The sequence below is a fragment of the Ptychodera flava genome, chromosome 16, assembly GCF_041260155.1.
Source record: "Ptychodera flava strain L36383 chromosome 16, AS_Pfla_20210202, whole genome shotgun sequence".
In the NCBI taxonomy this organism is placed as follows: domain Eukaryota; kingdom Metazoa; phylum Hemichordata; class Enteropneusta; family Ptychoderidae; genus Ptychodera; species Ptychodera flava.
The window spans coordinates 9,971,775-9,995,060 of NC_091943.1; the positions used below are offsets into that span (position 1 = coordinate 9,971,775).

A 23,286-nucleotide genomic window follows, 5' to 3' on the forward strand; every position below is an offset into this window, starting at 1 on the left:
CACAGTTTAAAAACAAATTCTCTTTATTTCTTGACTGAATCCATGATAAAAGACACATATTATCTCTATTTGTCCTGACAAAAATCTCGAATGTTTTGCTCAGTGTGGTACAAGTATTTCCAGTAGCCACAGCTCTGTGAGGCAGGGAGACACTACTGTATATATCAGAGTACATAATAGGGTAGAAATTCACCACTGAGGAGATTCTGCAATACTCAAAACATTGCCATCGGCGGATCAAAGCAGAATTCACAGCAGTAAATATTGGATATTGGTGGCTAGTTTGACTGTTTGATAACTAAATCTCTGCAAGACACACTTTAACACCTCTGATTTGTTCCGATGCTTTCTCAGACAAAATAAGTTCCAATGTTACATCCTGTCTGTTTTTGTACAAAATGGAACTCAAATACTTAAAAGAAAATGCAAGTTGAAATAACAGTGACAAGTCTGAGTGATGTTTGTGAGCATCTACTCTGCAGCCCAGAGTTTGAATGTTCTGTCCCATGAAGACGTGACGATATACTGATTGTTTGGTGAAATATCCACTCCCATAACCTTGCCTTCATGGCCAGCCAATGTGATCAATGGTGCCCAACCTGGATGTGCCCAAACCTGAAAACAAGAATAAATCATTCGTAATATTTCTTACATTTGTATCTTGGGTTAAAAACACACTAATTTTCAGTTTGTAAACATCATATGCTTATGCACATTTTCTCTTTAGAAAATCTAAATATGATTTTACATTTCAACTATCAGGGATAAGTTGATACTGAAAAACACTAAAAAGAATTTTATGGAAAACTAGAAAACTATACACCTCAATTGAAAAAAAAATTCTCAGCAATATATCTGAGAGTAAAAATAAAGCTTTTGTTGAAGGAAGTAAGTAAACCTGATTTTGGAAAAAAAACAGTGTAGTGCATGACAGATTTACAAAGTACATACGTGTAGTCCAACTGCCTTTCTTCAAAAAAACGGCACTTAGGACAAAAATAGCAATAACTTCAAAAAAATCAAACTTACTTTGGCTGTGTTGTCATATGAACTTGTCACAAGAAAATTGCCATTCTCCTCTGAAATAGACAGATAAATATTCTGTGCTGTTAAGTTTGTTATTATTAAGTCGGGAATTTTTGTTTTGCACTGATAAGTACATTTTACATGAGACGTCATAAGTTGATGAGGTATGGGTCTGCCGATAGCTCATCTCCATTACTCCCCAATTGATTTAATATGTCATTTGATTAATGACTTTCAATGCTTTGAATAATGATCATTACCTGTACTATAAAGAATACAAATTACACTTACTATTGTTTGTTCCTTTGACATTGACTTTGTGATATTTTTGTAGGTGTCATGCCAAGAAATCCAAAGGAAAGTGGCTTAAAGGGACAAAGTCGGCCATTTTTCATGAATTTTGTTTGCTGCAAGATACTTACTTGTATTGTTTGACATGTTGAAAGATACTGAATAAATGGGTGACCATGTATATATTCGACCCCAGTTTTAGACAAATTAAATCAAACTCTCGCAAAGTTGAATTAATGGTCATGACCATTAATTCATTTTCGCAATGGTTTCATGTATGGTGTCTAAAACTGGGGTCGAATATATGCATGGTCACCCATTTATTCAGTATCTTTCAACATGTCAAACATATAAGTAGTATTTCATATCAAACAAAATTCATGAAAAATGGCCGACTTTGTCCCTTTAACAAAGTTTGCCTTGATAAGCAGCTTGAGAAATTGAATGTACGCATTCACAACTTGAGAAACGACAATGAAATACAACGAGTCACTCACTTTGAAATTTGACTCTGGATACCAAGCTACCGTGTGCAGGTATTGTATAGACACACTTCCTCTGTCTGACATCCCAGATTTTCACTGTATTGTCTTCACTACCACTGGCTATGTGGTATCTTGAAACAAAACAATGAAATCAAACTACATTATGATTTTTCACAATTCAAAGACAAAACATAAAAGATTTGAAAAGTACAAATACACAGACTCTGAGATCCCTGCTCAGTGTTTTTGAAGGGAAAGAACATGCAGCAAGGGATTTTGATAAGGGCATATTAAGTTTGGTTTAGGAGTTGCTTATGGCAGTTGTTTCAGGGTAACTTACAATATACTGGCTGCCTATTGGTTATCGCCATCATTTGCTTGTATTACTTGCTGTATCATCATTTGTGCCTGGTGTGTATTTGTATCAAAGCTGAGCAGAATTTACTTTGAAACGTGCACAAAAATATATGTAATGTATGAATCAGTCATCTTATCAAAATATTCCACGGAGAACACTTTTCCTTATTGTTATCTGTCAACTCAACATGGACAGCAAGACGTCATTCATAAAACACTCACCCATCTGGCAAAACATCCACTTGTAACAACGATAGCAAGATGACATAATTCATAAACACTCACCCATTTGGTGAAAAATCCACTGATAGAATTCCTTTAAGATGACCTTCCATAAACATGATACATCGGCCACTTCTCAGATCCCACACTCTTCCAAAAGAATCTAAACCGCTTTATACAAGAAAGAAAACAGTCTTCATTAAAATGCAAGAAACACAAAACTACTCTGTCCAAATCAGATTGGAATGGATAACACGTCCAAAGTATTTAACATTCCTCATTTTGTGATGAACAAAAAACATTAACATAATTTATTATTAAGCACATATGGTACATAATAACACTTCATTTATTATAGAAATTTAAGTTGTGCCAGTATGAAGAGATGTTACATCACGACTGTGTATTTCTAGGTTCATGTTGTTGTTCCATCAAGATTTCTCCACAGTCAAATATTTTTTCTTGAACCAGCATCTAAGGTTCAAGTGTCACTTTAAAGACCGACCTGGAGAAATCAGTGGCAATGCCTTTAGATGATAATCCAACAAAAATTAGATTAGATTTTTTGTGTTTAGGAGTAGCAATTGTACTTTGCTGTTGTAACTGCTACAAATAACATCTGTCACATTATGGTTAAGACACCTTGAGATACAAGGTCATATTGAATTTGAATGCAAGGAAAGTTATGGCATATTGCAGTCAAAAGTATGTATGGACCAATGGTAGAAGATTAATCTATCATGTGCCTGTCATTAAAAGTAAGTATATGTTGTAATTTAAAAAGCCTTGGTTCTTACATTACAAGCTGTAAATCAAATGTTAATTAGAGAGTTCCCAACACTGCTGTATGTCTCATCCAGTGAGGAACTTCAGCTGTGGTATTTTATATCACTACACCTGACAGAAAAATATCTAAGTATGCCATGTTATATTGTTATCTGTCATAAAGTTATGGCTTTGCAAATTGCAGGGCAGTCTACTTCACAAGTAAAGTATGCCAAAGTAAATTTGTCCAGGAACAGAACTGCGTCAACTCTACACAACAATAAATTCTGTGAAAGGTTCAGCAAGTATCAGCAATCAGTACCCATCGGTGCAAAAACTCAAAGAGTCGTCTTACCCTGTTGTGACAAGAGAACCATCACACTGGAATGCAAGACAGTAAACAGCTTTACTGTGACCTTCTTGATGCAAGATTTCATCTTGTGCTTCCAAGTCCCAAAGTCTCCATGAACAATCATGACTGTAACAAAGTAACAAGAAAGTGTCAATCATCTGTACACTGCATGTACATACAAATTATATTTTCAAAACAATGGTAAACTCTTTCTTCTGTTAAAAATAAGCATCCCAGTATAATAGTATGTAACAATTAACAAATAAGCATATTAAGAATTAATATATTGGATATCTCCCTGATGGATGGCAAGATATCTTTGACACTGTAATTATCAAGTAGTTCTTACAAATCTCCCTGATAGACGGCAAGATATCTGTGACATTTTACTTACCAAGTAGTTCCTAGAAATCTCCCTGACGGATGGTAAGCTATTTGTGACACTCTGTTGCCATGTCCCTCAATGTCTGCGACAGGTTCATCACTACAATGTAATAAAAAGGTGCCGTTTTAGTAGCTTGGTCCCTTTTACCAAACTTTTACCAGCACTGAAAAGTGTAGCACCCAATTTCTGAATTAAATTAGTGTCTTACACTGACAATAGGGATTTTATATCGAATTGATAGTTGTATACATGCAGAGATACAGAGTTGCAACGATGTAGTTTTGCCTTCATATACGATTGTAACACAGATTTCCACTGGTTATTTTCAGTTTCAGTTGAATTGACAGTGAATACTGGCATTTGTTGTGATATTTGTGGAAGTTATGTGGATCACTGACCTTTCTAAGGACCATAACTTGACAGAACCATCGGCAGCACAGGAAGCAAGGCAACATGCAGACCCTTCAAGGCTTAGAGTAGCTTCAGGATGGAAAACTATATTGCCAACATTGTGATTATGACCTGCAAAAGATAAATATATTTCAGTCATTTGTTGCGGACATCTTACTTCCACTAAAACAAAAGGCTGGGTGTCATTAGTGGGTGTCCATGGATGAGTATTTAAAGTGGCACTTGGTATCATCTGACCACTGATTTGAATTTTGCCGGGAAAAGTGGTTTTGAAATTCAACTTGACTTATCTGACAAGTGGGGGGGTGAAATTGTACCAAAGAGAGTGAACCCAGCAGATCCAGAGGCTGGTCTGCCACGACTGATTGTATTTTGGTGAAAATAAAATAAAATAAATAAAATAAAATAAAATGGTGAAAAATGTTGCCAAATGTTAAGGCCTTACCCTTGTTACACATAGACCTGAAAGACAGAGACATACTGGGTCCATGAGATGTAGTACAATTCAACATTACATCAAAAATGCAGGTTTGTATTTATTCTCTATTACTACTTTATTTATTCTCTATAATATTACCATGCCCTGTCCATTGCATTTTAGCTGGTCAAGCTGAACCATGTGACTGACCACGAATACAGAGAAATGGTTTGTTTACATTCTTGTGAACATGAATAATAATGTTACCATTGTACCTTTACAATTAAAAATGTAAATTGTGATTTGTACAAAGATCACAATCAATCACAAACCAAAATGAAGCACTTGTGGGCCAAGTTTGGGCGCAAATATTTACAGCGCAAATGACAGTGAGCAGAGGATTGCAGAAGTTCTGGGGTCCCATTGTCTTTCACATGGGAAATTTTCATAAATTTTTTCACTTTTCATGGGTTGGTTGATAATGTAATGGAAATAACAGGATCCACCTTGACCATTAACATTTATTTATTGGTGCTGGTGAGAGGAGAGCCAAAATAAATGAGCTCAGCAAGCCTCTCCCATTAATTTTTGGCTTTCCTCTTGCAGTCACCCATAAATAAATGTTAATGGTCAGGGCGTCGCCTATTATTTCAAATAAAAATATAAGATCTCACATTACCTCAAAATGCAGGTTTGTATTTTTTACTCTGTTAAAGGCAACCTAAGACAAGAACTGATTCCTAAAATTTGAGGAATGCAAGTCCAACATTCTTCAAGTATACAGTATATCAGTAAAATGGAAACAGTAAATTTTCTACAAATACAAATAGAACTATTTGACTTTACCTCTCAGAGTCCTTATTGGTTCACAGTCTGGAACTGACCACAGCTTGCATAGACCACTCCTTAAAATACAAGAAAATACAGCTTTAGTTTACAGTCAGTATTGGTACTTTCATGATTCTAGTCTTTCATCTGCTGCTGCAGTGTAACACTATGCATACAGTTGAGATGACATCAATAAAATCGCTATACACAAAATAAAAGTGTTTTTACTTGTGTACCTAGGTACCTGAGTAAATTACAAGTTTGTCTTTGAGAGACAAAGTACAACCTACAAGGTCAACAATTATCTTATTCATTGACATTGAAACAGCATAATGTGATATAACAATACTTTTGACTTTGACATGGACATACATACATGTAGGGTTATATTGTTGAATGAAAGCAGTGCATGAAAAAGCCACAACATTGTATAATTGCCCCTGAAATTTGAAAGTCTTATGTGAGAATGCAAATGCAAGTTACATGTACTAGGTGTACCATCTGATACATTTAATTGCTCTATAGAACAAGTCATTGAGAATGACATAGTCCCCACTTGTAATAGAGTATTAGTTTTGATGGGGCAGGGAAATGTGGTCATTAAGAAGTATCACTGGAGTGTATATGTTGAGATCTATGGGCACATAGGTCTATGTCATTGTTCCCAATTTGAAACACATGAGGCATGTCTAAGTTATGGTTCTAAATCGGGAAAAAAGATCAGACCTCTAGCTGTATTGGCCAGCCAAGAAATACATATGCGCATAATAATGAGGTACAAGATGTGACATCTTAAGGTCTAATATCCTATCAGAATTGGAGGGTATAGAACTTGTGGTTACTGAGTTATGCATATATATGTATAATCAAGGTCAAAGGTCATAAAGTCACGTGACATTTTGAAAAAAAATTGTATTGCTAATTAATCCCTATATGCCAAAAATCAGACCTCTAGCTCTATTCCCTTGGCCAGAATTAGATGTGTGCATAATTAATGAGGTAAAGCGTGTGTTGTCATAAGGTCTCCCATCCTACTAAATATAAAGGACATAGCACTTGTGGTTACGTATTTATCGACATAAACGTATATTTCAGGTCAAAGGTCATCGAGGTCACATGACATTTGGTCAAAAAATTTCTATCCTATAGTTATCCCTATATACCAAAAATCAGACATCAAGCTCTATGGGTTTGCTCAGAATTAGATATATGCATAATTAATGAGGTACAGTATGAAGCATCATAAGGTCTCCCATCATACCATATATGAAGGGTGTAGCACTTGTGGTTACTGAGTTATGGACAAATATGTATATTTGAGGTCAAAGGTCACCGAGGTCATGTGACATTTTGTCAAAAAAATTGTATTGCTAAGTTATCCCTATATACCAAAATCAGACCTCTAGCTCTATTGGCTTGCTCAAAATTAGATATGCACATAATTAATGAGGTACAATATGTGGCGTCATAAGCTGTCCCATCATACCATATATGAAGGGTGTAGCACTTGTGGTTACTGAGTTATGGACAAATATGTATATTTGAGGTCAAAGGTCACCAAGGTCACATGACATTTTGTCAAAAAATTGTAGTGCTAAGTTATCAGACCTCTAGCTCTATTGGCTCGCTCAAAATTAGATATGCACATAATTAATGAGGTACAATATGTGGCGTCATAAAGTGTCCAATCATACCATACATGAAGGTAGTAGCACTTGTGGTTACTGAGTTATGGACAAATATGTATATTTGAGGTCAAAGGTCACCGAGGTCATGTGACATTTTGAAAAAAAATAGTATTGCTAAGTTATCCCTATATACCAAAAATCAGACCTCTAGCTCTATTGGCTCGCTCAAAATTAGATATGCACATAATTAATGAGGTACAATATGTGGCGTCATAAGCTGTCCCATCATACCATATATGAAGGGTGTAGCACTTGTGGTTACCGAATTATGGACATATATATATATTTGAGGTCAAAGGTCACCAAGGTCACGTGACATTTTGTCAAAATATCTGAGATATCTGCGTGACGGATGGACTCACGGATGGACTCACGGACGGACATGACCCAATCTATAAGCCCCCTGGACTTCATCCGTGGGGACTAAAAACTGTGTCACTGCATCCTTTTTGCAATATGAATACGATGAGAAACTCAATTTTTATTTTTCTTGGCCTTATACATGGGAGTCTATGGACTGCCTTATACATGGGAGTCTATGGACTGCCTTATACATGGGAGTCTATGGAGACTGCCTTATACATGGGAGTCTATGGAGGTGAAAACTAAAAAGTCCTCTAACACGGCCAACTTTGATCACATTGTGAAACAAATCGACTTGCATCTGTATGGGGTAGGGTACTATCCTTGTGCAAAGTTTGAAAGAAATTGACCAGGGCATGTCTGAGATATCTGCGTGACGGACGGACGCACGGATGCATGCACGCACGCACGGACATGACCAAACCTATAAGGCCCCCCCCCCCCCCCCCCCCCCCCCCCGGACGGTGTCCGTGGGACTAATAAACCTTTAATTTGAATGGGCCACGGTAAAAACAACATGCACAAACGCACATATCAATAAGTGGCTTTCCATGTGCCTTTGTACATGTGTTTGTTTATACCGGTATCACATGATCTCTTGGGCATACTGAGTCTGCAAGACACCTGCGTCCTTTTTATTCTGGAGTAGAATCATTAACTAGATACTCACCATGACGATGTCGCCAGTATTTTGCCATCGGGACTGATCTGACAACTGCTGATTGGTCTTGTGTCTCCAATCTGACTGCACTGATTACTGATGGACTAAAATTTGGGGGAAAAAACCACAATACTGAGTCACCTTGTGAATGGTAGAGGCGACAAACAATCTAACATTACAGTCATACCGTGCATAAAGCTAGGCTGTATGTCATTTTTACATAAAAGCCTATTTTTTCCACCTTTTGAATATGCCTACTATACTGCCAACATCTGGCAGCATTACCATGGAATCTGACTTTGAATGAGGTAATCCTCAGTAATCAGTTTTACCAATTTTACCATACTTATGTATAAAACCCGCCACTGATTTCAAAGGATTTTTGAAAATGCTATACATCCTTGTATAGGCCCCTACCCTAGTTTAACTCAACTAAGGAAAAGTTAGGATAGTATAATGGGTCATTACAGTTGGTAAAATTACTTTTCAGATCAAGGAACTTTTAAAAGATGTTAACACAATGGGACATTGAAGTTCCTGTGACAGCATTGTAAGGAAAATGGCATGTTTTCCCAGTACATTTATGATACTGTGACCCTCCTTCCCCCGTTATCTAGTCACATCTGCTATTGTTTACTTTCATTCATATCCATAATGTTGATTTTCATCCTCTAAACATGAAATTTCATTTGTTTGAAGCAATTATCCTTTCATCTGTGAAGAGTTTTTACCGGTGACTATTACAATTTTCACTGCTATGTTGTTGTTTTCACAAAATGTTGACCGTCTGATATTGGAAAGTCAATTTTTTTTTTACGTACATGTACAGCCAATGCATTCTGGTTCATCGTTCCTACTATCCTGTTGATCTGCAGCATACATGCCATCTTTGTTTCAAGTTTATTTTTTGTTTCAAGATATGATTCAGGTAAAAATTTCACCAAAATGCCACTTCTGTATAGAAGGATTGTATCATCAGTTTGATTTGAAACAGCAATACTAAATACTGTGTCAGTTGCATTCCAAAATGGTCTCTGAGTGTTTCTGTTTTTTGGCTGTGGTTGTCAATTAGTATCTATGTGATCGTGGCATGCCAGTTCATGAAGATCATGAAATTATTAATCTTGAAGATCATGAGATTATAAATCTTGTCAGTAATTTTTTTGTCCTTTTCAATTTCCTTTTCGATGTAACTTGATTTTTGAAAGTGATTGAAAATTCAAATGGTGTTCAATAATTGTGCATAAAATTAGCATAAATTAAGCCTTCATGGCAGAAAACATGGGGTTGCTCAAGTATAAGCCCCTCCCCTAATATAATCACAGTTTAGTATTGCCGACCCCACAGGTCCATGTAGTTGCCGTGTAGTATACATAGACAGAAGGGAAGGTTCAACAAAACTTTGCCCTCCGGAATCCTGTAGACAATAAAATCCACGTATATCAACACATGCAGTAATAAAACTACCATCCTTCGATAGATAAATACCTTTGACGTTTAATGTCCAACTCTGAGACTTGCTAATCGTTTTAAGTTCCACTTTTGGCCCCAAACTTGTGGCTAGGTACATCATCAAGGTATTACGTACGTCAGACATTTTGAATGGAGCAAATTACCCACAGTGCAGCGCAGATTAATTGGTGTTTTATTTGAACTCGTGACCTTTGCTAAAGTACTCACCAACTAACAATGGTAAACTTTTCCATGACTTGGGTTTGTTCGAAACGCAAATCTGGACGTTGTACACCAGTATGTAGCCCGTTTGATAGCCGATTTAAATTTAGCGTTTGTGTTAAAGGCAAGAGGTATTTCGCTATCGGCGTAGGTATTTGACTCTAAACTCTATATTTTATTGGATTCAAGGTCTGGAGGGCAAAGTTGCGTCAAACCTTCCCTTCTCGCTATGTATAGTACACGGCAACTCCATGGACCTGTGGCCAAACCCATGGAGCAATCAACCTGTCACTCTACGCATCCATTCTTGCAGGTTTGTCCATCTCTCTCACACACATAGACACTGTTGAATATTTCAAAATATGCAAATACTATGGATGCTAATATGCAGTTGTCTAACGATCAACATTTATATTGGATTCAGTGAGTGACTAACATCAGAAATGCAGTTGACCTTGAAAATGATCAGAATGAAAAGTAGTATGGTAAGGGCTGAAATTCACACAATATCATATCTGCTCACGTAAAGGCTGAAAACTCATGCTAGATCATATCTGCTGATGTGAAGGACACAAAAGGTATTATGTGACCTTGGAAAAACACAGATAATTGATGAATCTTCTTACCCTAAGAAATCTGTGAAGTTCTTGTCTTTTTGCATTCTTCTGTGATTCTGGTATTTGTTTATATTTCCTTGCTGCTTCAAGCCTTGTCTCAGCTCTGTCAAGTAAATCATAGGCGGCCCATACATATTGATAAGCTTATTATTGAGTTTTTCTCAGTTTTCTCTGTCACTGTCAGCCCCTCTCCTTTTCTTCATGCTCTGACTGATCGTAGTAAATAAAACAAGTCATCGTTGATGACACAGTCCCCACTTGTTAATGGTACTTTGATTACATGTCCTCAGAGAGGATAGAGTCCTCTTCTTTAGGTCTGTGATAAAAATACTTTTGAATAAATTCGCTTGATACATGTCTGAGTTGTAGTTCAGGACATGAAAAAATCGTAATAAAATGGCCACATGTCGGCCATATTGGATCGTATCACAAAACAAATCGATGTGCATATGTATGACATAGGTCAATGTCCTTGTACAAAGTTTGAATAAAATCGGTTGAGATATGCCTGAATTATGGCTCTGTACATGAAAAAATCGTAAAAAAATGGCCGCACGGCAGCCATATTGGATCGTATCACATGAAAAATTGACGTGCATATCTATGACATTGGTCAATATCCTTGTACCAGCTTTGAATAAATCAGTTGAAACATGTCTGAGTTATGGCTCTGTACATGAAAAAATCATAATAAAATAGCCCCTGGCAGCCATATTGGATCGTATCAAAAAACAAATTGACGTGCATCTGTATGACATATGAAGTAATCCTTGTACCAAGTTTGAATGAAATCGCTCCAGGCATCTCTGAGATATCTGCGTGAACGGACGGACGGACGCACGCACGGACGCACGCACGCACGCACGCACACACCGCACGGACACGACCAAACCTATAAGTCCCCCCGGACGGTGTCCGTGGGGACTAATAAATGACTATATAACCAAACCTTGCCTCTTGACTCTTTACTTATTTTAAACTCCATTACAAGGACGTATATCTCTCATACACACATGCTGTAATTGATTAGTCAACACAACTAATTATGCTAATCCGTGGACTTATCAGAGGTTGGTCAACATCGGAAAGATAGTGATGTTAATGAAAAAGTTTTAGTAACCATTCCTATCTTTCGCGATGTTGACCAACCCGTAAAATCCCTGATAAGTCCACGGATTAGCATAATTAGTTGTGTTGACTAATTAATTACAGCATGTGTGTATGAGAGATATACGTCCTTGTAATGGAGTGTAAAATAAATAAAGAGTTACAGAGGCTAGGTTATGTTATATAAACCATTTATTTTATTTATTCCGATCATTCAGAGCATGAAGAAAGAAGAGAAAATGATAGAGAAAACACTAAAAACTCAGTAGTACTTATTGGGTCGCCTGTGGTAAAATATGTCAAATTTTATGAGCTATTCAGATTTGTCAAGTAAAATATGTCCAATTTTATGAACTCAAATTTGCCAAATAAAATATGTCCAATTTTATGAACTCGGATTTGTCAAGTAAAATATGTCCAATTTTATGACCTATTCAGATTTGTCAAGTAAAATATGTCCAATTTTATGAACTCAGATTTGTCAAGTAAAATGTCCAATTTTATGAACTACTCAGATTTGCCAAATATGTCCAATTTTATGAACTCAGATTTGTCAAGTAAAATATGTCCAATTTTATGACCTATTCAGATTTGTCAAGTAAAATATGTCCAATTTTATGAACTCAGATTTGTCAAGTAAAATGTCCAATTTTATGAACTACTCAGATTTGCCAAATATGTCCAATTTTATGAACTCAGATTTGTCAAGTAAAATGTGTCTAATTTCATAAACTGCCTGAACACAAACAATGATGTTGAAATTACATTTGGTCTCATACTTCATTGTACACCAGTTTCAATGTCTTTTTAGAAGAAACTTGGCATAATGAAATATAATTACTTATATATCAGTACATATTTTCCAAATGCCAGATTTGAAGATATCACATTGTAAATGGCTTTGGCTGTATGAAAGCCATGATTACACATTTGCACTTACATGTAGCAAACTTGTTGGTAGTTTAGTATGATAACTAATTATTTCCGTTCGCTTTCACTACTCTATCAGAACTTTTGTGCATGATCTACAGCATTTCTTCATATTAGCACCAATGCAAGGCCAAGCCCCATCCCAAACGTTTCCGTTATCAAATTGACAAAATATTTGGGCCAGCACCCTCCCTGGTTTTTCACATATTTTGGGGCAATGGAAAATAGAGAACTTTGAATTCATGACATTGTGCGTGTCTCGTTAATAATACTTGTTTGTGCTGACAATGAAATCTACGATCTACGTTGCAATACTGAAACAGCCTGAACCTCCAAGGTAAAGACTAACCAATGATTGTTGTCAAGATTTGCACAACTTTACATGTATGAATCGTGTCAAAGGTCGTGCTAACTGTGAACAACTTCACGTATAATCGGTGCCTGTGGAGTGGTGATTGCTACCATATGTACCCTCGCTCTCTCAGTTCGCGATTTCTGTATGTTGTCCATTTTTTATCTATGTTCTCGATGTACTTACTGATTTATTAATAAATTAATTTCAATAATTTGTACAATAAGGTCTGGACTACTACCTCTATGATAGAAGTATGTTGGACTTCGTTTTAATGACTTTCATTTTTCACATTTTACTGTACAATAAGAAATGCAGGGAAGAAAGCTGCAAAAAGGAACATAGTTGAGCATTAGCGATGAAGGCTAAGACTACATTTCTTTAAATATAACGATAGCCAGCTGGCTGAATTCATTCTTGAACATATTGGGATTGCGTGTGGGTAAATGCCTACCCAATTTTCTAAAGAAAATAACATACACTGTACTCATGGCGCCAACATTGAGATATATGGTATTATTATACATCTACCATCGAGAACAATAGAATTTAGCGTGCGCTAAAAAAGCCTTACGGAACTCGCGCCCGTTCCGTAACACGTACGGTTTCAAGGCGCCCCATTCCCTGCGGCTGTATCTGCACGTTCACTGTAGAACGGTTTCAAGGGACCCCTTGGACGAGTGCCAGAACAAGTCTCGCGCAAGCTCTGTACGTAAGTATGTGTGTAGTGCACACGCTCCAAAACTTGAAGAAGCGCGTCAAAGGTAGCGTTCCACACTGGCGCGATAAAATTGGAAGAAAATTGTTGACATTGCACGAAAACGGTCACTACTCCGACATTTTGATGCCCCGATCAGGAATGTAAGATGTATAATAATAAGGTTATTACGAAATACCGCAAAGGATGCACTCGGACATTGGCGCCGCGCATCGCCCTCTGCTTCGCGTGGGCGAGACGCTGCGCCAATGTCCTCGTGCATCCTTTGCGGTATTTTCATAATAACCTCATAATATCAATGGCATATCAATGGCTGCTTTAAATCATCCCTTGATTGTGTCCTTCTACTGATACATGGGATATGCAAGCCGTAGGTGACGCATCATCTTTCTTATCTGCATTTAAGCAAAGATCTTTTGATATTGGCTTCCAACAATGGAACAGGAACCTTCACAATACTTCCAAGTTAGATTCATATCGCCTTTATAAAACAACCTTGTGCTTGAGAAATATTTATGTGTTATTAACGTGGAGATATTTAGAAGAGCATTATGTAAATTTCAGGTGTCGAATCATAACTTGCGTATTGAGAGTGGTCGATTTGAAAATATTCCAAGGGAAGCCAGAGTTTGCCAATTGTGTAATGACAATCAAATAGAAAGCGAGTTTCATTTTTGTTTAGCTTGTCCAGTGTATAGTGACATAAGAAAACGTTTTCTTCCGTCTTACTGTCATGACTTACCAACAGAAACGAAGTTTGTGAATCTTCTCAGTTCACAACATCCTAGTACTATTATCAATTTATCTAAGTTCATCTTTTATAGTTTCAGCCGAAGAGAAAACTTATTATCCACGAGCAATAATGTATAACTGCCCCTAAGTTTGTCTGTATTATTTTTACAAGAATTGTAAGAAAGGCCGGTGGCCTATATTACTGAATAAACATTGTATATATATATAATACATTTTGTTCAAAGATCAATATATTTTCAGCCTTGTGTGAAACTGTGAGAACAGTGCTGGTCTGAGGGGTCAGCATCCAAGGTTTTTCTCTCTGAGCAATACAAGCCAGTATGTCTTTTTATCAGTAAGTAAGATACTCTGCCCAATACGAAGTACAAAACAATCTCTTGGCTAAACTGAAAGTTACCTTGGTAACGAGTACTCTGCCAACCAATACCTGGCCTTTTTCAGGCCTTGAGGTCCCTGATGATACCAGGTTTTTTGTTCATACTGGAAAATAATCAAAACATACTCATTCATCGCCATACTGTCTTTCATTGATGCAACCACAAATATACAACAACTCTAAGCACCAGAAGATTTCATGAAACTGATAAAAACACAGAATATTTAATCAGTCGAATTCAAAAACTTGCAAAAGGGACAAAGTATCCGAAACAATACCAAGTATAGCTATCATCTTTTCTTGGGAATAGGTGCAAAGTCTCAAACACAAAGTCATTTCTCACGACAACTGAATATTGATAATGACAACTGCAAATATTTTTTTTTTAAAGTACCTTTTTCTCTTCAGCTTTCACAGGGTCTTCTTTTTTCTCCTTTGCAAAATGTTCTTCACCGAGACTTGCAAGAAGTTGCCTGAGTCGCTCCCTTCTGTCAGCGGGTCCCTCACCAAATAAACCTTGGATCAAATTAAATGAATATGCAATCATCAATATTATACTTCAACTACTGCAGAAATCATGATACACTGTGTTGCTGTTGTCATCAAAACGAAACCATCTCAAAGCTATAATTAAAGGGAAACCATGTGTATGTATAAATGTATGGCTGTGGAAGGCGTCAGCATTCATTCAACTGAAGGTCAAAGGGTTACTTCATGTAGAAAGCTCATGAGGAACTCAAATTTCATTGATTGAACATCATCGCAAGCAGCACAGCTTGGTGTTCATGGATATCTGTCTAACGCATTTTTATATTCTGTTTCCGAAAAAAGTTTAGAAATACATGGCTTCTGTATAATAATAATGACAGCATATGGTAAAACCTGGCATCTTTGCCTAGTACTTTCTGATTTTCTGATTTTTTCAACGACTTGAAATGTTACTGTGTGAGACACAGACAGATAAAATGAACTACAAATTACTGGTAATGTGGTTGTGTATGGTTAGGTATGAGTGTTGGCCTTTGTAACAGGTGGCAAAATTCAATTTCATTAATTTTGGTTTTAAGGACAATTGCAGTATCAAGTTTCATGCTAGCCCAAAGGAAACAATTTTTTTTAGGATTAATATAATCCTATGAATTATAATTTTCCTCATTCATTAACAAGGAACATTCTTCAAAGCAATATCCTTAGAAAAAATTAGAATGTGGTACACTCAGTATTTTTTGTTAAAAGAAGCACTTTGATACATTTCACTTGGGTGTCCAGTCTTGTTACTGGGATTCTTCAAGGAGTATTGATACAATGCTATTTGGGGACAACAGAAATAGTTGCCAGGGTTCCAACATTATTTACTCAAGAACACTAAACCTAAACACTGTTATAGTACAGTTGGTAAGCACCATCACATACTAGTGCAAGGCAACTACCGGTACTGACTTGCACTAAACTTATCAATTTCATCCTTGCTTGACTTAAAAGACATCACTATGGCAATTTTAGTAAACTTATCAGTGTTTAGAAATGCATACTGTGATTGGTCTACCAGTGTTTCCGCTGCCCACCTCGCCAAATCGCAAATGCGAGAAAAAAGTAGCGTTTGGCGAGAAGATTTTGGCAAAAGTTAGCCAAACTTGCGAATCGAAAATTGCACTATGACGTCATCACTTTGTCTGTCCGCGCGCACATCGATGTCCTGCATTCAACTTGAGACGTCATGCTTTATCTCTCTACATACCCGACCTTATGCGGCAGGAGATCCTATTTGTAACACATACAGTATGAATAAATTGTAACGAAATAACTCACAAATTAATAGTACCGCATGTATATCATGACTAGTTGACTAAAATGTTGCGAAGTTTTGGGTTTGACTACGCGCAATGTGTGATAACTCCGTGCAGTGACAGTCATGTCATCGTCAACACTGAAGCATCGTAGTGACTGTGAAACTAAGCAAAAACGGCAAACTTTCCTTTTTGACTTTGGCTGCTCCACCAATATGGGGGGAACCACCCCTACAACACACATTCTACGCGCAAGTAAAAGCTATGAAATGGAAAGAAAGATTATGATCAATGTACGAAAGTCGACCGTGAATTTGGAAAGGAAGGTAGCGGCATGCATACACATGGCATTTTTTAGAACGTAGAGCGAGTAAGGCACACCTGAATAGCGAAACTGTTCGTGGTGTATTGCTGCCAACAAGAAAATACCTTTACTGGCGTTAGAAACTTGTGTGAATTGGCTTCCTTAAATATAAATTCGCGACAATTTTAAGTGACGTGACATCAGACTTTCAGAGAAGGCGCTCGCTCGTCCGCTGAGTCGCCTAGTTCCGCATTCACATCGTGCAAATACGCTAAGCTAAGTCTTGTCGCGATATTTGAGCATTTAACTTGATCGTCAGTGAAACAAAAAGATGTTTCTCCATATCAAAATGGTATATATTTGATATTTTACGGTTCTGTTTACATAATAGAGACGTGAACATTTGGATTTATGATCCGTGATTTCCGCGATCGATCCATGGCAAGCTTGCTGTGAATACACACTGACGTCTTTGATGATGACCCCTGACCCGAGCGCCATTGATACGCTGTGCGCTGTCCGAGCGCGGAGCTTCGCTTGCTAAACTTCAAGCGTAAAGCAAATGTATTGGAAGTCTAAAAAAATGCACATATTTCTCAAGTCTGAGAGTATTTTACTTTCGAACTGCTACGAGAATGGATATCTGATTCGTTTGAAAAAACTAGTATGCTGAACCAGGTTTCGTGCCGTCGTCTGCGGTCCTACTAATTACTGCCCGTCACTGCCCGTCGACTGCCCGTCAGGAAATTAACCTTCCAATTACTGTAATCTGTCGATATATCAATACCAAAGACCACTTATATAATAGAAAGCTACAAAATAAGAGTCTGTTTTACTCCAAATGCCCGAGTCCTGTCTCAGAACTAACGTGAATATTGGAGCGCTAAGTTCTCTACTCGACGGGCAGTGATGATAGGCAGTGTTCGGACATCGATTACGATCAGCGTTGCCACTCGTTCGCAAATCAACATTGTTGGGGTCTGGGACGACAATGTTGTTTGGTTGTATAGTAAGTAATGTTTTTGATATGAGATATCAACTGATTACAGTCGTTGAAAGGTAAATTTCCCGACGGCAGTGACGGGCAGTGGTCGGACGTCCACGGGCAGTATGTGGTATGGCCATGGTATGGCCAATGGTGATGCATGTACGATCACACGATTAGCGTTGCTACTCGTTCGAAAATCAACATTTTTCGGATCTTGGAATATTATTTCGTTCGTTTTTACAAAGAGTAGTGGTCTTTGGTATTGAAATATCGACTGATTACAGTAATTGGAAGGCTAATTTCCTGACGGGCAGTGACGGGCAGTAATTAGTAGGACCCGCTATCTGTAGCGATATGTACAGTATCGCACGATAGCGATTTCAGGTTTGTTACTGAATATAGTTGCATACGCCTAACTTTGGACAAGTGTCGATTGCGTGGTGTCGCTTGAAATTCGGACAAATTTTATGTTGTATGCGTGGATGATGTTGGCACCTTGTAATCTGAACCATAAATTGGTGTTACTTTTAGTATCCATAGTAGCACTAACAGGGTTTATTTCCGTCATTCTTACGGAAAATGCAGACAAATATTTATTTTTGCATATTAATGAGAAAGAAATGACGTCATTTGTGATCAGTGGTATCGGCTTGGCTATTGAAATCTCGTTTGGCGAATAATTTTTTAGGGCTTCTAGCCAAATTTGCTACAAGATTTTGGAACCCAGGGGAAACACTGTCTACAGGTCTGTCTGGTGACTGACACATCACAGCAATTTATGCAATGGTTGTATACATGTAGAAAGACTGGATTGTGTATTTACATGCCACTGATGCAGATGATGATTTCAAATGAAATGTTTGTGCTTGTACCAATAAATTGTTGCTTGCCACCACAAAATAGCTTAAAGCTCCATAAGCTGTATCTTTTGGCTATTTTTTCAGAACTTTTGTTTTGTGGTTTCCCTACACTTTCTGCATTGAATCCCTAAACTGTAATTAAATGCCAAGTATTTAGCATATCAACACAACCTATATGCATATAATCTTGATTGGTATTGTTGAAAATTGTATTCAAGTCCAGACTAGAATTCATTTGTAAACAATAAGCAATGATCACTACACACATACAAGCTGTGTTGACAAAAAAATACTCGAAATTTCAGCACGACAAATTGATTAGGGTCTGACAGGGTAGTTGATATACAGAAACAGAACACTGAAAAAATTGGCACAAGTTACAGCTTACAGTGTATGTCCCTTTAATATTTTGAGGTTAACGAAGACCATATGGGTAATGATTGTAAGTGAAGTTTCAAGTACTCACATATGGCTAAGAGTTGATAAGTGATGTTTCAAGTACTCACATATGGGTAAGAGTTGATAAGTGAAGTTTCAAGTACTCACATATGGGTAAGAGTTGATAAGTGATGTTTCAAGTATTCACATATGGGTAAGAGTTGATAAGTGAAGTTTCAAGTACTCACATATGGGTAAGAGTTGATAAGTGAAGTTTCAAGTACTCACATATGGGTAAGAGTTGATAAGTGAAGTTTCAAGTACTCAGTATGAATAAGAGTTGATAAGTGAAGTTTCAAGTATTCACATATGAGTAAGAGTTGATAAAGAAGTTTCAAGTACTCATATATAGGTAAGAGTTGATGAGTGAAGTTTCAAGTACTCAGTATGAATAAGAGTTGATAAGTGAAGTTTCAAGTATTCACATATGGGTAAGAGTTGATAAGTGAAGTTTCAAGTACTCATATATAGGTAAGAGTTGATGTGTGAAGTTTCAAGTACTCAGTATGAATAAGAGTTGATAAGTGAAGTTTCAAGTATTCACATATGAGTAAGAGTTGATAAGTGAAGTTTCAAGTATATGGGTAAGAGTTGATAAGTGAAGTTTCAAGTACACACACATGGTAAGAGTTGATAAGTGAAGTTTCAAGTACTCACATATGGGTAAGAGTTGATAAGTGAAGTTTCAATCAAGTACTCACATATGAGTCAGAGTTGATAAGTGAAGTTTCAAGTATTCACATATGAGTAAGAGTTGATAAGTGATGTTTCAAGTACTCACATATGGGTAAGAGTTGATAAGTGAAGTTTCAAGTATATGGGTAAGAGTTGATAAGTGAAGTTTCAAGTACTCACATATGGGTAAGAGTTGATAAGTGAAGTTTCAAGTACTCACATATGAGTAAGAGTTGATAAGTGAAGTTTCAAGTACTCACATATGAGTAAGAGTTGATAAGTGATGTTTCAAGTATTCACATATGGGTAAGAGTTGATAAGTGAAGTTTCAAGTATATGGGTAAGAGTTGATAAGTGAAGTTTCAAGTACTGACATATGGGTAAGAGTTGATAAGTGAAGTTTCAAGTACTTTCATATGATTTAGAGTTGATAAGTGAAGTTTCAAGTACTCACATATGGGTAAGAGTTGATAAGTGAAGTTTCAAGTACTTTCATATGAGTAAGAGTTGATAAGTGAAGTTTCAAGTACTCACATATGGGTAAGAGTTGATAAATGAAGTTTCAAGTACTGACATATGGGTAAGAGTTGATAAGTGAAGTTTCAAGTACTCACATATGGGTAAGAGTTGATAAGTGAGGTTTCAAGTACTCACGTATGAGTAAGAGTTGATAAGTGAAGTTTCAAGTACTCACATATAGGTTCTCCAAGTTCCCTTAGTTTCACCTTGACCTCACTGTCATCTGTTGATACAAGAATCTGCCTGGCCTGAAAATTCAATGAATTTGAAAGGGTGATAAAATATCTGCAATAATTCCAAAACAATACTAAAAATAATAAAACAATAAAATGCTTTGAAAATGATTCTGTTCAGATGTCTATGTATTTTGGTGTTACTTTCCAGAATTACTTGTCATTACGAGGTCTTACCCGTTTCCTCCTTTCAAATTCTGCAAGCATCTCTTCACGCTGTGCGTTGACATGTTCTTCAAGGTCAAAGTGATCTCCTAGAAAGCAACATAAGAAATCACACAAATGACCACAGTAAACCTAGATATAAAATAGTTTTGTATACTGTTGCACAGTTGCTCCATCAATGTTGATTAGAATATGACCAAGATACACAGATGTGACTCAATCTCACATATCAAGAACTGTTCTTGAAGTTGAATACTTGGTTTGTAACGTGATACATACACCCTTCAACCACTATCCAATTCAGTATTTTGTAGAAAGATACTAGTCTACATGAATCACTATATTTGTAAATTCTTGACCATTAATCCTCTTTCTCCCAAATGGTATTTATTTCTATGGTTTGTCAATGGAGCCTTGTAGAAAGAGGATTAACTTATACATTACACGGGCATATCATGATGTACAATTTTTTTATGATTTGACTTTGTATTTTGCTAGTCAAATAAAAACAGTATAACACTAAATAATACAGCAATCTTGAAGCCCTATTTCTATCATCAATCTCTTCATAGACCCTTGAGAAGAACTTTTGTCAAGGACCTACATCTCTTGCATACATCTCTGTTCAGCTTTTGATGTCAGAAATATGCGTAAGTCTGTCCTATGCATACATAATGGATATACCCTATTTCTGTGCATCACAGACATGCCCAATGAAGTACCCACCCTTCTTTTTTGATTGATGTCTCTAATTCAGTAATTGGGGTCTGATACGGCAATCGCCCAGCACAGTTTTACCAGGTCCCCGCCAATTTTTCCCTCAACGTATGTCTGCATGGATAATTCTAAGCACCATGAACTTCGATATTCTGCAATATTGTTATTTAAATGTGTGATACTAAATTTGTATAAATGTTCAACTTTAATATGTCGGTTTGTATGACCACTGATACACCTAAAGTAAGCTTATATGTATCTATTATTTTTCTAGTTTTAACAAAGCAGCTTGTCAACATATTGATTTATAAATGTGTGAATGAGGTTGAAACGTCGCCATTTATCTGCCGGTACAGTCTGGGCATGTCTGCTTTCATTTGGGGGCAATGAGTATACTGGTGCACTGTTTTGTACATTTTTATTTGCTTATGTATTTAATTTTTGGAACACAGTAATAATAAATAGAAAACAATGATTCCTGACATTACAATCTTATTTTCCCATTATTTTCACCACTGAAAAGTTTGGCCAATCCTGCAACATAATTAACATCAGACATTAGCGTGGACATTAGCCTAGCTGAGGTGGTTGCTAGGGAAGTGCCCACCCTATTGTATAATATGTTAACTTACATGTTGTGCTCCCCAGGCTAGGCGGTGACCAAGAGAAATAGGGTAGCAATTTGTACTACCCTCCATGGCCACATAAACTTGCTTGGTGACTTATTCATAAGCAATTTTGTATAATATACCGGTACTCTATACAAAATGCTTTTGTGATAACGGTAAAAGAGTATTTTAATCACCAAAGCATTCTGTCTAAAGCATGTATCTGGTCATACCCTGGTATACATGATAAAGTACGGCAATACAATTCCATTACCTTCAAAGATGTTAATGTTACCCGACTGTATGCCAGCTTTAATACTTTCTTCTGTACTGCTTTTAACTTGGCTTTCAAGACTTCCATAATGTACCTTCTGTCTTTTGATGTACCTGATATCTTCGTCATCTGACATGGTGATCTAGGATTAAAACGGGAAAATCAATACCATATGGTACGATTCGATATGATAAGAAAGGTAGAATGTGATGACACTTCCAAAAACACTTGCAATGATATAGGAACGCAGGCTAATTACATAAGAACTTTGCAAATGATGAGATATTAATGAGTCGGGATCTGAAACATACTGTACACACTAGTGCTTGACCAGTTTTAATAGTGCAATGTACTGGTGAATGTTCATGCTTTAAGAATTGAAAATGGTAAATCAAGTAAGAACTCAAAAAAAATTGTGCTTCGCCCACAGAAAGGATTTTTTGAGTTCTTATTCACCACGCGGCAGGAATAGTTTCGAATATTTTTAAAAACCTTATTCGCTCAGCAGAGAAGTTGACAGAGGGGTGTATATCCAATTGCCATTTCACAAAATCTACCATTGACAGTAAAGTGGGTTATCATCACCAAGGCTATGAAATCGGTCTTAAATTCAAAGAATCTGCTTTAATATCAACATCATCTAGACGTGTGAGAAAGCTGTTTATTTCTCAACTCGCATGATAAAGGAATAATCGTGCAGTTATCTTGTCTTTAACGCTAATTAGTTTTAAAACCCTGCGATGTTCCGGAAGTTGAACCCCGGAGGACAACACTTATCAAACGCCACACGTGACCCAGCTTGAATGCCAACCACAGTCCCTTCCCTACAACATGGAGCTAGGAAGAGACTTGTACAAGGTGGGTAATGACACATACTTTCGGGAGTCTTTCAACGTTTTCCTGCCTATCTCTGACTGACACCATGTACAGACGCACGGG

The 23,286-nt window shown here is 36.9% G+C and overlaps 2 protein-coding genes across 2 annotated transcripts in view; one reads left to right on the top strand and one right to left on the bottom strand.

Annotated features, from left to right (window-relative positions):
* LOC139152774 (U4/U6 small nuclear ribonucleoprotein Prp4-like) overlaps positions 1–23,286 on the bottom strand; it is a 23,605-nt gene continuing 319 nt past the window's right edge. The window contains exons 2-16 of the mRNA XM_070726104.1: positions 22,348–22,489; positions 20,761–20,837; positions 20,526–20,598; positions 15,174–15,295; positions 14,801–14,883; positions 10,553–10,646; positions 8,262–8,356; positions 5,559–5,617; positions 4,282–4,405; positions 3,893–3,982; positions 3,502–3,624; positions 2,445–2,552; positions 1,815–1,933; positions 1,030–1,079; positions 1–615 (exon numbers count right to left, since the gene is read on the bottom strand). Coding sequence (XP_070582205.1) covers positions 472–615; positions 1,030–1,079; positions 1,815–1,933; positions 2,445–2,552; positions 3,502–3,624; positions 3,893–3,982; positions 4,282–4,405; positions 5,559–5,617; positions 8,262–8,356; positions 10,553–10,646; positions 14,801–14,883; positions 15,174–15,295; positions 20,526–20,598; positions 20,761–20,837; positions 22,348–22,483 — 1,497 coding nt within the window. The 5' untranslated portion in view covers positions 22,484–22,489 and the 3' untranslated portion in view covers positions 1–471. The remainder of the gene's footprint in view (positions 616–1,029; positions 1,080–1,814; positions 1,934–2,444; positions 2,553–3,501; positions 3,625–3,892; positions 3,983–4,281; positions 4,406–5,558; positions 5,618–8,261; positions 8,357–10,552; positions 10,647–14,800; positions 14,884–15,173; positions 15,296–20,525; positions 20,599–20,760; positions 20,838–22,347; positions 22,490–23,286) is intronic.
* Positions 23,144–23,286, top strand: part of LOC139152775 (macrophage mannose receptor 1-like) — a 26,977-nt gene continuing 26,834 nt past the window's right edge. The window contains exon 1 of the mRNA XM_070726106.1: positions 23,144–23,205. The gene's annotated coding sequence lies outside the window, so the exon portion shown is untranslated. The remainder of the gene's footprint in view (positions 23,206–23,286) is intronic.